This window comes from Lonchura striata, chromosome Z (assembly GCF_046129695.1).
Source record: "Lonchura striata isolate bLonStr1 chromosome Z, bLonStr1.mat, whole genome shotgun sequence".
Classification (NCBI taxonomy): Eukaryota; Metazoa; Chordata; class Aves; order Passeriformes; family Estrildidae; genus Lonchura; species Lonchura striata.
In genome coordinates, this window is record NC_134642.1 from 45,950,931 (window position 1) to 45,967,137 (window position 16,207).

General features: G+C 41.1%; 1 protein-coding gene across 4 annotated transcripts in view; it reads left to right on the plus strand.

Moving 5' to 3' along the window:
- Positions 1 to 16,207, plus strand: part of SETBP1 (SET binding protein 1) — a 267,683-nt gene that overhangs the window by 49,169 nt on the left and 202,307 nt on the right. For 2 of the 4 annotated variants that reach the window (XM_077790257.1, XM_077790256.1), the window contains exon 3: positions 1,337 to 1,420. The exons of the other annotated variants lie outside the window; for them this stretch is intronic. In XM_077790257.1, the coding sequence (XP_077646383.1) occupies positions 1,337 to 1,420 (84 nt within the window). The remainder of the gene's footprint in view (positions 1 to 1,336; positions 1,421 to 16,207) is intronic. 4 annotated transcript variants of the gene reach the window in all.

Consider the following 16,207-nt stretch of genomic DNA (forward strand, 5'->3'; position numbering starts at 1 on the left):
TGGCTGCAATTCCTTTTAATCGTGCCCTTTCTCTTCCTCATCATTTAGGGCAGAGCACTTCCACTTGGCTAAACTTGCTAACTGTTTTGGGATTTCCTTTTCTATATAAATTAATCCAGATGAAATCTTATGATTGTACATGAGCAGATTCTCCCTGTGTCCCCCAGCAGATGCCAAGAGTGTTTATTTTTCAGCTTTGGACAGCAAAATTCTGGAAGTAGGCAATGTCTTTGTTTGCATGCCTATGGAAAAATAAGTAATTGTGATAATTTGTAGGGACTTCACTGGCTCTTTCTGGCTCCATGCAATTTAAATTCAAGCAGCATTTTCACCAAGTCTGGAATCCCAACTCCTTTCTGCCATGATAATTTATCAAGACATCCAGATTTGATAAGGAACAAAAAATACTTTGGTGAAGAACCAAAGTGACTCAAGTAACCCCCAGAAAAGAATACTGTTAACATTGAGTCAGTCTGATGCTGCTTGGATCACATTCAGTCAGTCTGATAGATTTTAAACAAAAATAAAGGTGTCTGAGGTCGGCTTCTCTCACAAACTATTGGTTGCAGGTAAAAAGAGAGTGAGTGGATTCTATTTCTTTGCAAATCTCTGTTGGTTTGAGGATCAATCCCTGGAAGTATCCAAGACCAGATTAGAGGGAACTTGCAGGAACCTGGTCTAGGGAAATATGTCCCTGCCCATGGCAGGGGGTGGAACAGGGTGATCTCTAAGGTCTCTTCCAACCCAAATGTTCTATGATTCTACGTCACAGACATTGCAGACTCTGTACCAACAGTGTTAGGTGAGAATGTCCTCTTGGATTCTTGGTATGGGTTTAGCAGGAGTGATGGGGACCCATTCTACTGAGAGCACATCTCTCCTGAAGATTTTATTTCACCAAATCTGGTCACATTAGAAGCAAGTAGGTATTAACTTGGTAAAAGTGAAGAGAAAAAGTAGTGTATGAGCTTTTCCTCAAGTCTCTGCTCTTTGGTATTTGTTCTGGGTGGGCATGCTAGACATGTTCCTGTTCATGCAAGTGTATGAAAATCATAGGTTAAAATAATGTGTTTCTTTCTAGCTTTGCTTTCCCACAGTCTTTTTCCACACACCTTGTCTTCCTTCTGCCTCTGACTTCCCTACTGTTGGGATATTATCCTTTGGTGAAGTCTTCTTGGCAGATTGGGAGCTCCCTTTCTGTGAAAATGAACCTCCCAGCAGCACAGGAAGAGTCCACAGGCTTCCCTAATGCCCTTTTTTCCCCCTACAAATACAAGCCTCTTGGTCTTCAGTGGTTCAGATTGTGCTGATGTTTTTCCTTCCTTATCTCTTATAGGGAAAAGTCATTGGAGATGCAAAACTGCTTATGAGTTGTGGTTGCAGAAAAGGGAAAAATTCTCAAGTGAAAGACTCAGATCAGGTCAGTCAATATGTACCTTAACTGGTGAAATCTAAGAATGTCTTAACATCTGGTGGATTTGATCTGTGTTATTTCATATCAGAATTCCTGGACACAAACAGAATCCTTGACATGATTGACAATGATACACCATTAATATTTTTGTGTTTCTTGTAGAAAAACCCTCAAGCAAGATTGGAGATTCATTGCACTAGATGTCAATTCCCTAGCCTGGCTTATTCCCATCTGGTTTATTTATTCATGAATTCTGTTTCTTTATAAGAATCCACTCCAGGCAATGCCTTTCTTAAAGATTATTGCATTTCCTTGCTGGCTAAATGCAAGAAGCCTTTGGTCTCCTACTGTAGCTGCCTGGTTGGGTGGTAGTTCATTGCAAGCTTTTGTTCTGAAGTGACACCATCACAAGGACATTCTTTATTGGTGTTCCTTATGACATTTGTTCACAAACCAATGGCTAGGTTTCAATATTCATTACTTGGAATGAATGGCCCCTTATTCTAAAATTGGTCGAATTGACATTGGTGGGATCACTGGTAGGGTTCAGTAATTGCAAATGAGATGGACTGTACTTGGAATAACAGCCAGCTGGTGATCTCTTCCTTCCCCCTACCACTTGGCACTTACTCAGACTAGCCAAGTTCATCCCTGACAATTTTTTTTTAGTTCTTATGGCCTCCTGTCTTTGTTGCTAAAGTTGAGCTTGAATCTGGAGACCATTTTTTCCAAAGATGAAACAAAATTTAGTTTGAGCATAAACATTTTATAAAATCAGGTCACCCAATGTTAAATGTGGAAGAGTGAAGAAGGTGGTCTCAATTACCAAATATCTTTGCTCTCTAATGTATCTTGTGGACAGCCTGTGACTGGGTTTAGACCTGGGGCAGATTGAAACTCTGTCCATGAAGCTCCAGAAACTCCTGATAGTTTCCTGAAGGGAAAAGATATGAATTCTCAGGAAGAAAAGTGGTTTTTATCTTCAACATGCATGTTCATCAACTTTAATTAATAATAGTGTTTCAAAGCCCTGTTTTGTTAATACTTGAGATTTGAGAACAGTTTTAGCTTATCTATAAATCTACCATCCATCCGTGTATCTGTTCTGCAGTATTCTCTGTTATGAGGAATGTTGTTCGCACTTACAAATTCTTTCTAGAATTAAGTCTTTTATTGGTTTGCTTTATTTTGCTAGTGTGCTATTATTAGAATTTTCAAATTAAGAAATTAATTGTCATGAGCTATATTGTCAATTTACCATCAAGACAAGGATTCATATTAGTTTTCTCTCAAATGCAAGTTTAATATTCTCATTTTGAGGTTCTAACACATCAGACGAAAATTAATTTAGAAATAAACACTCTTACTAATCTTACTATTTTGTATTTTTATGTACTCTGGTTGAATTACTTTAAGAGGACCAGAACACCATTAAAGCACTGGAAGCATAGATTAGAAATAAAGTTAGAACATTTTGATTGCAGAGAGGTTTTACAAAACACTGTCCCAAGCAAACCCTGGATAGTAGACCTCTATTGTTTAGTTTTTGTTGTTTTGTTTGTTTGTTTGTTTGTTTTGTTTTTTGTTTTTTTGTTTTACATTGATTTTTTCTTTGGGGGTTCTTTTGTTCGGGGGAAACTCTTCTGGCATGGTTTTTTGGTTTTGTGTTAGGAAAAGGAGATGCACAGGACTTTTTTGGTCTTTAGCTTTTTGTTTATTGTTATCTTATTTAAAGTTCTGCATGCTGTCTATACCAGGCTCTGCACCGTAAAAATGGCCAACAATCTCTTGTTACAAGGTCTTTTAAGACCAAGCTATCCAATTCAGAAATGACACCTGGATTATTTTCCCTTTTAACTCAATAACTGATCCATCAAAGCCTGCAATGAGGATTGTTCTACCCAATTACAAGACATCACCCAAAACCATGAAGAAGAAGGAAGAAGAAGGTAAAAGAAGAACCTGCCTGCACCCTAAAACTTCCATCTTGTTCCCATCTATAACATACTAAAAATCCTAAAACTTAAATTTCTTACCCAAGTGATATGCTATACTGCTCTTTATAATCTATTTTTGTGGACTCTAGTTTATCTTGAAATCTTGGAAGCTTTCTCTATGAATGAGGGTCGAAGTCAGTGCTTCTCTGGGGCCAGGTCTCCTCAGAGCAGACAGAGAAATATTCCCTGTGCCCTGGGTTCCCACACACCTCAAACTCACAAATGGCAATATTTTAATTAGAGTATAGACAACAGTTTTCAGAGGGGAAAAACTATCCTATTCTCTTTGATGGTTTCTGAAGAGTGATAAAATATTTTTTGCATTCAGTTACTTCCTGAAATCTAATTTTTGATGCCTGATGGTGCGTTGACCATATCAGTACCTCTTTATTTGCTGTATCAACATGAACTATTGGGCAAATGCTTGCTTCAGAGGCTGTAAAGCTTGTTCGTCATGCTCCTGGCAGTGTCCTGTCTATATTTCAGGGGATAGGAGGTAGATAGGGAGGAAACTAGTACAGGAGGGTGGGTGGCAGTGTGGAACATTTGTCTGTGAATGCAGGACCTCAGCTCAGCTTATAAATTATCCCCTGGGCCTTGTAGATAAACACAGACTTCTATAGTGACGTTGGCTGGGAAAGGCAAACACTTGCTGATGATTGTAGGCTAATCCTCCAGGACACTAATTACCAGAAAACCAAGGAAGCGTTTTTTTAGGAACAGCTTATTTCACTTTGTGAAGGGGAAAAACAGTGCACTGTATTTAGTTTTGTTTGCAGAGCTCTACCCCTGCCTCCTGCACCCTGTCTCAGATTTTAAAGATTTACCTCCATTATTGTTATTGTTGTTGGGGCCTTTTTTATTTTTCTTTTTTCTTTTTTTTTTTCCCTTATGTTGCTTTGTGTTTCACTCTGGTGTCTCTGTAAAGTTTTATGAAAATGAAACTTAGTTTTTATTTACATGAAGGTATGCTTAAATATGCATGTGTTTTTTATACCATTAGCTATTTAAAGCTTTGGTTTTAAAGTTACCAACTACTTTTCAGCTGAATGTTTTGTGAAAGATGATGTTTTGCAAAGAGATGATTTTTTCTTTCATTCCTTCAAGTTAATTAGGAAACTGGCAAAAAGTCCTAAGCACACAATGCCCTGGCTGAACCAAATCATAACCTCGTTGCCAAGGATTTAATTTACCATCATTTCTTATTTCAGGCTGGAAAAGAGGAGACTTAGGGGAGACCTCATTGCAGTTACAACTTCCTTGTGAGGGGAAGAGGAGGGACAGACACTGATCTCTTCATTCTTGTGAGCAGTAGGACTTGAGTAAACAGCATGAAGATGGATCAGAGGGGATTTAGGTTGAATATCAGGAAAGGGTTTTTCCCCCACAGGCTGCTGAGCACAGCTTAGGCTCCCTAGGGAATGGCCACAGCCCTGAGGCTGCCAGAGCTCTAGGAGCATTTAGCCATCACTCTCAGGGACACACAGGGTGGATTTTTGGGGTGCCTGTGCAGGGCTAAGGGCTGCACTTGATGGTCTTAGTGGAACCCTTTCAACTCAGAATATTCTGTGATTCTCCAAGGGGCTCTAGAAGCAATGGCACTTCTTGACTTGAGCCCTGCTTCCCTCAGTTTGTCAAGGACTCCAACTCTCTGCATGATATTTTCGATGTTGCAAGTCACCAGTGTTTAAAATCTGGACCTGTCAAGCACAGAAGTCCACACAGGCTTACACAGGGCTGGGATTTCACAACAGGCACAAGGAACCCAACCTTCCTGTTGGATTTGCACCAGAACAGGAGAGGGACTGATGGTCTGTGTTCTGTGCCCCTCCTCCAGTCCAAATCAAACCCTGCATGATGATGTGGTAGGGTAAACAGTGCAATATAAATCCCACCAAAGCTTTGAAAACCCTGAAGGAAATATAGCTGAGAGAACTAGAGAAGCATCCCTCATGGATGGTCTCGAGGAAGCTTTGGGTCAGTGAAGCAAGGTGATGGACAGGAATTCCCAGAAAAGGTCACCTTTTGCAAGCAAAACCCCCATGTCCTTGTCTGCCTTTAGCACTATTGCTTGCTTTTTGTGTGCTTTGTGGGAGTAAAATTTATCCATGCTCTGAGGCCCAGAACCAAGTTTCTGCACCGCAAGCATCCTGCTGTAATTGTAAGGTTCATATATGCCCTTTGGAGTGCTTATTAGATTCCCATTAGTTTATGCTTCCCCATAATGTTATAAAGTTATAATGTTCCCTATTCTTTGAGATGCATTGTTGTTGAAGAATGACAATCCTGGACTAAGATTTCCTTGTGCCAAGTAGCATACTACACATAGAGAGGGAAAGATGTCTCCCAGGGAGCAATTTCATTTGTGTGCTTTCTGAGGAAAACAAAAATGTAATTTAAGAACAGGAGGGAAATGTGTGGGTGGGCAAATAATGTGCATATTAGAGTTATGCATAAGGTTAAGAGCCAGAAGTAGCAGAGTGCACCATGTCCTCCGCATGTGCAGCTCTCCCTTCTGAGGGTTTAGTTTTATTTGCTTTCCATTGCTTCTCCACAGTGTTTTAACTGCTTTTACATTTTAAATTTTATATTTTATATTTTATATTTTATATTTTATATTTTATATTTTATATTTTGATTTGCAGTTGTTGTTGTACATTTTTTTTTTCCTTCCCCCCCCCCAACTTCCACCTTTGCTTAACTTTTCTGGTGGTTACTGTGAGATCAAGTGTTACCAAGAAGTCAGATCCCCTCTTCCTTCCCTATGTTTGGTCTTGGTTTTAATATGACAAACGTGTGCCTCCTCTGGAAATGGTATCCATGCTGCAGAGTAATTATTTAGTGAATGGTGGATCCAGTTCATGTTGGCAAGGATCATATTAATCATTATTAATCATGACCCCTCTGACAGTAACCTCATCCTTTGCCTAAATGCTGTTCTTTATTAAGAAGTAAAAGCTATTAGAGAATGGCTGAGCCACTGCTTTCATTGCACCAGCACAGGGCTCAGGACTACTGGCAGGAGGCAGAGGAACACAGTTCAAAGCTAAAAATAAATGTACATGGCCCATGTTCTAGAAATGAAATAGGCAGCTTCCCCTGTGGGCTGCTTCAGCCTCATCTGAATGTCCTCCTTTCCCCTGAAGCCTCCTGAGATTTTGACTCTTTCCAAACGTTGAACTCAGGGATTAAATAATCTCTCTCAGACTTTTTTTTTCTTTTTTTGTCTGCTAATTTGTTTTCCTTTTCAAACTGAAGTAGATTTAAGTATAATCTAATGCATGTGCAGTCATTGCAAGGATAGGATTTTAAGATCCTGGTTGCAGCAGGATTCAACAGATGGTGAGGCTAACCAAGAGTTTAGCTCCCTGGGACTTCAGTGGCACCAAGCAGAGCTTAAATCAAGCACCTTTCTTGAGGATTTCTGGATTCCTTGAAGAAAACCCTGCACTGTTGAGGTGAGGCATGCAGTGATGTTCATCTTGTGTAAAACAGTTGTGAGAAGTCCAGCTTCTTTGTCCAAGTCACTGGATTGGTAGAATAATATATATACATAGATATGTCAGAACAGAGCTTTCAGTCACCAGAGGTTTGCTGAGAGTAAACAGTAGTTTAATTCATAATTATTCTGGTTTCCCTAGCAGTTTTGGGTTCTTTTTAAATAGATGAGGCAGTGCTATTCATTGATGTTGTCATTGTTTCAGCAAAAGCACAATGACTTACGTACTGGACTAAAACCAATCTCCACAACCTTCCCACCCCACAACATCCACCTTAATTACTTTTTAAAATATTTTCACTGACTGTGTGGAATTCCAGGACAAAATCCTTTAGGACAGAAAAGGAAAGAAAAACATCTTTTGTCTCCATCTTGCTCTTCATTACCTGGCTGGTAGCAGTAGAAAATTGGAGTAAACCTGCCACGCTATTTGATCTTTGCCAAAATTGTTGTAGGAATAACACTGTTTAATGTTTGAAGGAATTTATAGAAGAATAAAAGTAACAGCAAAGATGAAGAGACCAATACAAATTGTCTAGTAAACTGCTGTCAAATTTTACATGTTCAGGACTACTGATAATTTCCCATCTTAAAAAAACAGGGTGGGAGTTTGTCAGGGAGGAGGATAAAAATTGTATAAAATAAACCCTCCTCTTCAAATAGCTAACTGTCCCGAGCTGAATTGTGTCAGAGCTAAGTTCCTTTGGCAGCCAGCACTGTTATAGCTGTTGAGGGTGTAGCAGAGGACTGAGACCAAATTTTGGAGAATCTGCCTCAGCGGTGCTAGCTCTCCCTTGCATTCTTCCACTTGTTAGCAAGAAATGCACTGAGGCATGAAATGAAGGAGTGCAAAGGCTCCTGTACTTCATCTGAGCAAATCTGGGTCACACTCCCTCAGTTAATGTTTCTCTCTGGTAAAAGAAATAAGAGTAATAAAAATAAGTATTAGCTAACTTGGAATCATATGGGTGGAATGAAGCAGGAAGAGAGAATTGTAGGAGTGAGTGTGTGCTGTCTACTATCTCCTGTACCCACATTTTTCAAGCAGAGCTTGAATCTCTGCTTGAAAAAATCATTGGATTCTGCACAGGTTATAAAGACCTAAATTAAGAAGTAAAATGTAAAAAGAGAGGCTGTTAAATGACTGTGGTATCTGGGCAGTAAAATACTTTGCTGGTGTAATAAACCAGGGTAGAAGATCATGCAAAGAACTTGGAACTGTAGGAAAGTGTTCCAGTCATTGAGAACTCATAGAAGTGTTACATATAGCACCACTGATAAACACATCACTTTTGTCTGTGGTGTCTATTAAAAGCAACCCTTATACCTCTGTCATTACACTTATCTAACCAATTAAATTTTTAGTGTTCAAAATACTCATGTAACACTTGTACATCTTGTTCTTCCTGCCATGTCAGAGTGTTTCACCCTTCCATTACACAAGGTGTTGTACTTAGCAAAATCAATCACCTTCACTTACCCATTTATTTGCTGCTGATGGTATCTTAAGGGGAAAGAAGTTTCACTGAAAGAAAAAAATGCTGCAGAAAATTTAATCTCAGAAATGTTTTATAAAAGATGGAATCCTCTCAGTGGGGTCTGGCTGGGGACAAGAGATGTCCCAGGTGCCTTTTCTCAAGACCTCCCAATTTCATACAGCAGTTGTGTCCAGGTAATTGCTGAATCTGCTGCTGAGCAGATGAATTCCTGGTGACTGGGAAAATTTTTTCATTTCATTAATCTGTTGGGAATGGAAGCTGGGTGGATTAATCCCCATTCTTTGGATTTATGTAAGTTTTGCAGTGATAGTATTATGAAAGAAATTTCCTAAATGTAAACCTCCGAACAAAAGAGATTGAAGTTATGGCTGTCCTCTGCAAGTTCAGCTGTGGTAGGTTTGTCTTGCAGTGGGTTACACCTTCCTTCGCACAATGCCATTTGTAAGCTGACATTTCTAATGACCTTTTATAATCACTTATTTCCTTTTCTCACTCATTTTTTGAATAGTCTCGTACTCACTTCAAGAGTTTTCCGCCTTATGGTCTCCTCTTACTGTTCATATTAATTTCAGAGTGGGTTGGGCTTCCTGTAAAGCGTAGCACAGTGTAGACTGAAGTTCAATAGAACCTTTCCTTTTTACCAGAAAAGGGAGACCAAAAAACTCAGTGCACTTTCTTTTTGTTGTAGCAAAGGCTTCAGGAGTACAGTCAGCAAATTGCCTTTTTTCTTTTTCTTTTGAGGCACTTCTGAATGTGAGCATTAACACAGTGCCCTGCCCCTGTTCAAGATGTAAAGATTGGGGCTCTGACCTTTTCTAGTCAGTGATGATCCCATTGCACTTTCCCTCCTGAGTTGGAGCTGGTGATGATGTTTTGTCCAGGCTCTTATTCAGGATATGCTTTCTGCCAACTTTACTTGACCCTCTGCCTCAGTGGGACATATAATTTTGGACTTCCTGCCCTAAATTGCTGTGCCACCTTGCATCGATGGGTCCTTTGTTCTACCTTGGAAGTAGGTTTATTTTGGTAGTGGATGAAGGGAAGCCATGCTATTTTGAAAATCAATTTGAGAGCCCTCTGAATGAAAAGTGTTGCTAACATGAAAAATATTATTGTTATCAATTGTCATCCTTGGCCTCAATTTGAAAGGGTCATTTATACTCCTCAAAGGCAAACATGTACCAGCATGTTAAAAGAGAGCTAAAGCAGCTGAAGAAAATGCTGTGTTGTGGAACTTAGGTTTTGAAATCCAAGCAGAATTAATAAGTATTTTGTTGTTTTCACTGATCTCTCTGCATGGGTGGGGAAGGAAAGAGTGATTCCACACCCTCTGCCTTAGCAGCTCACCTGCTGTTAGGAGACTCAGCCAAGGCAGGGACAACATGCAGATGGATGAGGAAAAGGCCTGGACGAAGATTTGGACTTGTCCATTTGATAATTATATAATTATTATATAATTTCATCATTATTCTCTGGTATTCTGGTTGCCTCTTATGGAATCACAGAATCATAGAACGTTAAGGGGTTGGAGTGTATTTTAGAGACCATCCACTTCCAACCCCTCCCTGCCATGGGCCTGCAGGGTCACCTCCCACCGGACCAGGTTGCTCAAGTCCTTATCCAACCTGACTTTGAGCACTGCCAGGATTGGGCCATTCACAACCTCCCTGAGCAGACTGTGCCAGTGTCTCACAATAAAAATTTTCTTCTAGTAAAAATGTATCTAACCTAAACTTCTTGTTTTACAACTTGTACCCTTCACTCCTTGTCCTGTCACTGCAGTTCCTGCAGAAGCCCCCTATCCATCCTCCCTCTGGGCTCCCCTCACATACTGGAATATTGCTATGAGGTCTCCATAAAACATTTTCTTCTCCAGGCTGAAGAGCCCCACATCTGCTGCCTTTCCCACTCTCTCCTGTTACCATTTCCCCTTAGCAGATGCCAGCGTGTGAAGACACCATGTCAGGGTCAGCCTCAGTCAGCCACCTTTTAGATGACAGATGCCACATGAATCCCGATCCCATCTCCTCTGAGGTTCATGCAAACTGAGCAGCCCTCTCAGAGCTGCTGAGAGCTGTGAGGTGCAAGGGAAGTGCAAAGGCTTTGTGGAGGGTGGCAGATGGAGAGCAGGACTTGCCTTGTTGGTTGGAGTGTTGTGCTTGAAGCTTTGTGGAGCACTTCACACCTGTCTCAGTCAGCATGGGTGCAAAATGCAACCCTAGCAGGATGGTGGCAGCTTGCACCCTCCTTTTACTGACATTGTACCAGAGTCAATGTCAAGACGATGAAATTCAGGTCCTATATTTCAGCAGGTCATCTGTTTGGAATTGTACCCAATACATTTGCTCTGCATTCAGCAAATATCTGGTTCTGATACTTGTTATACATGGAAAATGTATGGATACTTGTTGTAAATGGAAAATTAAATTTTCCATCAGCTTGGGCTCTTGGGATCTTGTTCTGCTGTTGGGTTGACCATGGTTACAGGAACATTTTGCACTGCTCTATCCAAAGAGGCCTTTGCTCCTTATGTCCCCTTACTCTCTACTATATCCCACTTCATGGGTTTCCTGTTCTTGCACACAAGTCTGGTTTGGTAAGTGACAGTAGATATGTGTGTACCTTGGGTTTAAAGTCTCCTTATATAGGCCAAATCAGTTTTTAAAACATTACCTCCTGGAAATCACTCAGAAAGCTGTGTCAAATAGAACTGTAACCAAAGTGGTCTTTGTAGAAGAAAAAAAAGTCCCTCGTGCAGGGGAGAAATCATTCAAGCTGTAGTTTGAAAGTCTTTAAAGCAGGTGGGAAAAGAGGAGGTTCAGTGCCTATGGAGTTGGCTCACCCTTCAGAGATGCTGAGTATGTCACAGGTTTCCCACACAACCAATCGTGATTTAATTCCTGGAAAACCTCAGCTCTTATAAAGAAAGCTGTGAAAGCAGCACTGATATCCTTCATGTTAAAGACCAGGGAGTACTTGGATATTGGCATGGGGTAAGGATTGCCTGAGGTAGGTTAACTCTAGCTTGTAATATAGTACAGCTCCTACTAGCCTCATGACAGAGGGATGTTTTATTCTTTTTCTTTTTATGTTGTATCTTAAAAAGAAACAGAAAAAAATTGTGATCTAAAGTAGCTGCAAAAGATAAAACCAACCCAAAAAGCCATGATTTGCTGCAGGAATAAATCCCCTTGGCAACTGGTCCCAGCCTGGAGAATATATTCACAGCTGGGTTATAAACTTTCAGAACCAGCCAACATAACCTTAACTAACGCAGCATTACTAAGGCACTGCTGTAATAGGATCATTCTGCTATGGCTCCTGGGCATGTTTTAAGTGTCATCAATTTAGTCTACAACTGGAGGCTGTTAAGTGCAAAACCATTTTAGCAACTGCATCTTACATGCAGGAATGATTGAATATTAATGGATTTTCTTTTGTTGAAGAAAAACACAGAGAGGAAAGTGAAAATCCACAGGAAACCTCACTGTCTGTCCTTGAGTAGTGAAGTTCATTTTTGGAAGACAGCAGGATCAATCTAGCAACTGAGTATTGGAGTAGGAGGCCAGGAAATTGACTCTCATTCTCCAGCACTGATCTCCTGTACAAACTCAGACAAGTTATTTCACCTTAGTTTTCCTTCTTAGCTTTATCTCTCCAAGGAGGTGGATGATTTGACAGAGTAGTTATTTCACTCCCTTTTTGGAATGAGTTAGACTCTACCTGCACAACACTGACAGCAAACAGGAAAAAGCTATGAGGGATTCAGCCAGGTCCCACTAAAGATGCCCATCTTGACTATTTTGGTAGTAGAGCTTAAGCACTTTAAAAAGACCTCAAAATGTTTTGCAACTGAGTAGGAAATGTGTTTGCCTCACCTCAAACCTGGGGTCAAAATAGATGACAAAATTAACTTTGCCAACCCGATGTGCTCTTCAGTACTCACTGAGCTGCTCCATCTTTTACCATGTCATGCATTAGTCAGGGGAAAACAAAAGTTTCCATTTGGATATGGATACTTGTGTTGTCTATAGTGTTGTGGGGCAAGATTTGTGTGAGTATCCTGAGGTTGCCTGAATATCTTTGTGAACAAGATGACAAGGAAGTGGTAGCCACTCCCCACAAACTTTGCATTACCTGATGCACCAAGGTCAGAGCTGTTGCAGGATTTTTGCAGGTCACTCCTGTAACTGGACTTGAGATGACTGGCTGAATGAGGTGTTGTCAAGGCAGCCATGACTTCCTGCACTGACACTATTGGGAATGGAGGCTCTGAGACAAACACTAGCTATCCTTGTAAAGAAGTTAATTGAAATTGTTCTCTCAGCACCCTCCCAGCAGGTCAGTGGTTGTGCTTAGAAAACAAAGAAATGAATTAATATAATAATACCTGATGCAAAAGCTTTTATGTTCTCTTTTTATCATTATCAAATCATGCTGAAGAGGCTGTAAGGTGAAGAAACTCTCAAACTGCATTTTCAAGAAGCTGTTAGGATGAAGACAGGGCATTTCAAAATCAATACTGAAGCTTGCAATCCAAAGAGCAAAAGGGAGAGTCATTATAAGCTGCTTTACTTCTCATCTCTAATTCCTCATATTAATAACTTAAGCCCTGTCACTTGGATTTATCCTCTGTGGCCTGCAGTGACACCAGGAAAAGTCCTTCTTTTTAATTCTGTGGCAAAAATATAGCAACACTGCAGGGTAGGATCATATTCCCCCAGAAGTTTAGGGCTTAAATGTTTCTTGTTGGGTGCCAGATTTTGCCATCTCCTGCCCCTCCCAAAAGTCTCCCTACTCCTTCCTTCACTGTTATTCATTAATCATCCTCTTTCCTAGAGGCTAGGATGCAAACACTGTAATCCCAGAGAGAGGAGATGCAAATACAGGCAGTCCTGCACATGGCTGTTGCTCTATCCTTGGAGATGCCATCACTAAATCTAATGACAGGATTTTGCTGATGGGAGTGTTTCAGCTGGGCTGGAGAAAGCAATAGGAGCAAGTAATCTAAGAATCCAGCTTTTCCATTGCTGGCAGCTCTGTTCTCTCTCCATCCACTTCTCTTTTTTAAGTGGCTTTCTAAACTTCTCTTTCCTTTATTACTTCTTAGTTTGTCTTATCTTGGCACTTATAGCATCATAAACATTTCCCTTGCTGGCAATATTTTTAATTATGACCTGACAATGAACCTTAGACCTGACTCAGCCAATCCAACTGAACAATTCATAACACATAAAGGTTTGGTATTGAATTAAGTAATTATTTTCAAATAATCTGGATTCCTGTATAGGTTTTTGTTTGGAAAAAATACAACAACCTCAAATGCTGTTCTGTTTAGAGGTCTTCAGAAAGAGTTTGGGGTTTTCTTTGGTTTGGATCTCAGAAATGTGTTTAGAGGAGGCAATGTTACTCACCTCTGGAAAAATCCCAACACATATATTCAGGAGAAGCTGCTGGACCATGGTTGACTTACACAAAATCCAGGCAGTCAGGTTATTCCAGCAGCACAGTCTTTCTGCTCCTGTGTTTGTTGAACCAGACTTGAGATTCTGCTGGCAAATTTGGGAATGGCCTTTGGTGGGAGCCCAGCACTTTGTCTCATCTGCTAAACCCTTAATAAACCCTACTACTACTTTTTCTAACTCCCCTCTGGACTTTGAATTACATTGCAGTGAACATAATACACGTGAGTAAGAGCTTAAGGTCTTTCTCACTTGGGTGGTCCCATTAAAAAGACCAGGTTTTCTATCTTGGCTTCAGAGCCATTCCAAACACCACTGTTATTTTTCTTCCCCCAGCATTTCTTTCACCTGCTTTTTTTTCTTCTTTTTCTTTTTCTTTTTTCTATGCCAAATCCAATAATATGTGTTTTAACCAGTTAACTTTGGAACCAAAATATTAACTGCATAAGAGGCAGGTTTATAAAATATGTATTGGAGCAGGGAATATAAAATGCCCCCCAGTTTTGTAGCAGAAAAGAAATGTATAAGGTGCTGAGTGAAAACTGAGAAGGACCCAACTTAAATCTTTGAAAATCACTGCCAGTTCCTATGTGCTGTATTTATTTTTACTTGGAAGGCTCAGTCCAGTCCAGATGAGGTCATTTGGTTGGGAGAACATGTGTCCATGCAGAGCCAGGAGGCAGGGAAGCCTGCAGGATGCTCCAGCTACAGGGCATTGAGCTGCCAGGGTGCAGAAGTGGGAGCAGGGCAGGCCATCTGTGTGTGTTGATCCAGGCATCAGAGCATGGCTCTGCGATGGAGGTGTTGCAATGTTCAAGTTGTTTTCTTTTTAAGGCAGGCGGGACAGTGTAGCTTTTGTGTCCTCAGCTGTTTGCAGTATGGGGTAAGTAAAGGCAAAGCTTGATGTGCTCTAATAACCTGGGGACAGGGGAGTATATTTAGGTAGGAGTGTCTATGGTTACTTGACTTCATGCAACAAAGAGCCTGTTATTTTGTTTGCCCAGCTCTATCTTCGAGCTTGTCACGTTTAACCCTTGCCCTCTCAGCACCTGATTCCTGCTCAGAACCATTTTACTTTCTCCTGCTTCTGCTCCTAAATCTTCCCTTACTCCTCTCGCCAACCCAGATCAGTATCTAGGCTATTTGTGTCTAAGAAATGTCACTTTTTTCTCTTGGAGCTCCATCTCTGCTGCTCGGTGGTCCGTCCCAGCAGGTGGGGAATGCCCTGTGTCCTCCCCAAGAAGCCTTGTCCTGCTGCCCCTCTCCCCACCTCCCTGCCAGCAGCCTGTTTGCCAACACTTTGCATGAGGAAGCTGCCTCTATAAAAATAAACCGTGCTGAAATCTGAGAGAGAAACCACGCCAGCCTCACACTTCATTATTGGTAATGTCAGCCTATTTGATTTCCATTTGCAAACAGTAGCCTGCATATGTTCCTCACCATGTACCCTGTCTCCCTGTGCCTTATTCTGTGAAAATTCAGGTTTCCCTTGCATGTTGCTAAGTCTTCTTTGTGGTTTGCTTGCTCTGGGCCACAGACACCTCTGCTTCACAATTAAAGTGTGGAAAAAGCCTGTTAAGTCACTGATTTAATTGCCTGGTTACTCAGGACTAACACAAGGTTGCCATCTGCAACAGGCTTGAGCCTCTTCTCCCACCTCCTCTACCTGTATAAGATTTTACTCCTCACAGCTGGCTTTTATTGCTGATTTACAGCAGAAAAAGCCAGCAGAGACAGACCTGTATTTCCTGTTTTTAACCCCAATGTTCACTGCCATATGGGCATTGCTTGGGGAGGGCTGGATGTGCAGACAACACTCTCCTGCACTTCCAACATTGCCTGGCTGTTACAGTGTCTACCTGGGTTGAGGACTTAGAATGAAACTCGATTTTCCAGGAGAGGTTTCTATTAAAAAACAACAGGGAAAAAAAAAAGGAAAATGGTGAAGGAGGAGAAGTAAGACAAACCAGGCTTTATATCGATAGGGTAAGCACTGCATAGCTGCCCTCAAAACCCCAAACCCTGAGCTGCAGGTTTGTGTCTCCATTTCACAGAGGGATGAGCTCTCAGATGGGTCCTACAAGTGCTGACAGCAACAAGGGGCCCCCAGGAAGGCTCAGAGAGGGGGGATGTACCCAGAGCTTGAGGAGGAGCTGCCTGTATTGACTTTCACTCGATTTACTGGAGCAATTGAGTTTGTCAGTGAAATGTGAGAGGGACTCAATCAGCTGTCACACTGAGACACTCCTGTCACTACTGTCAATAGCTTCGAGTTTCTGATCCTTTCTCAGATTAGCTCTGTGCCAGAACATCAAATGAAAAGCTGTTTGGGGCAT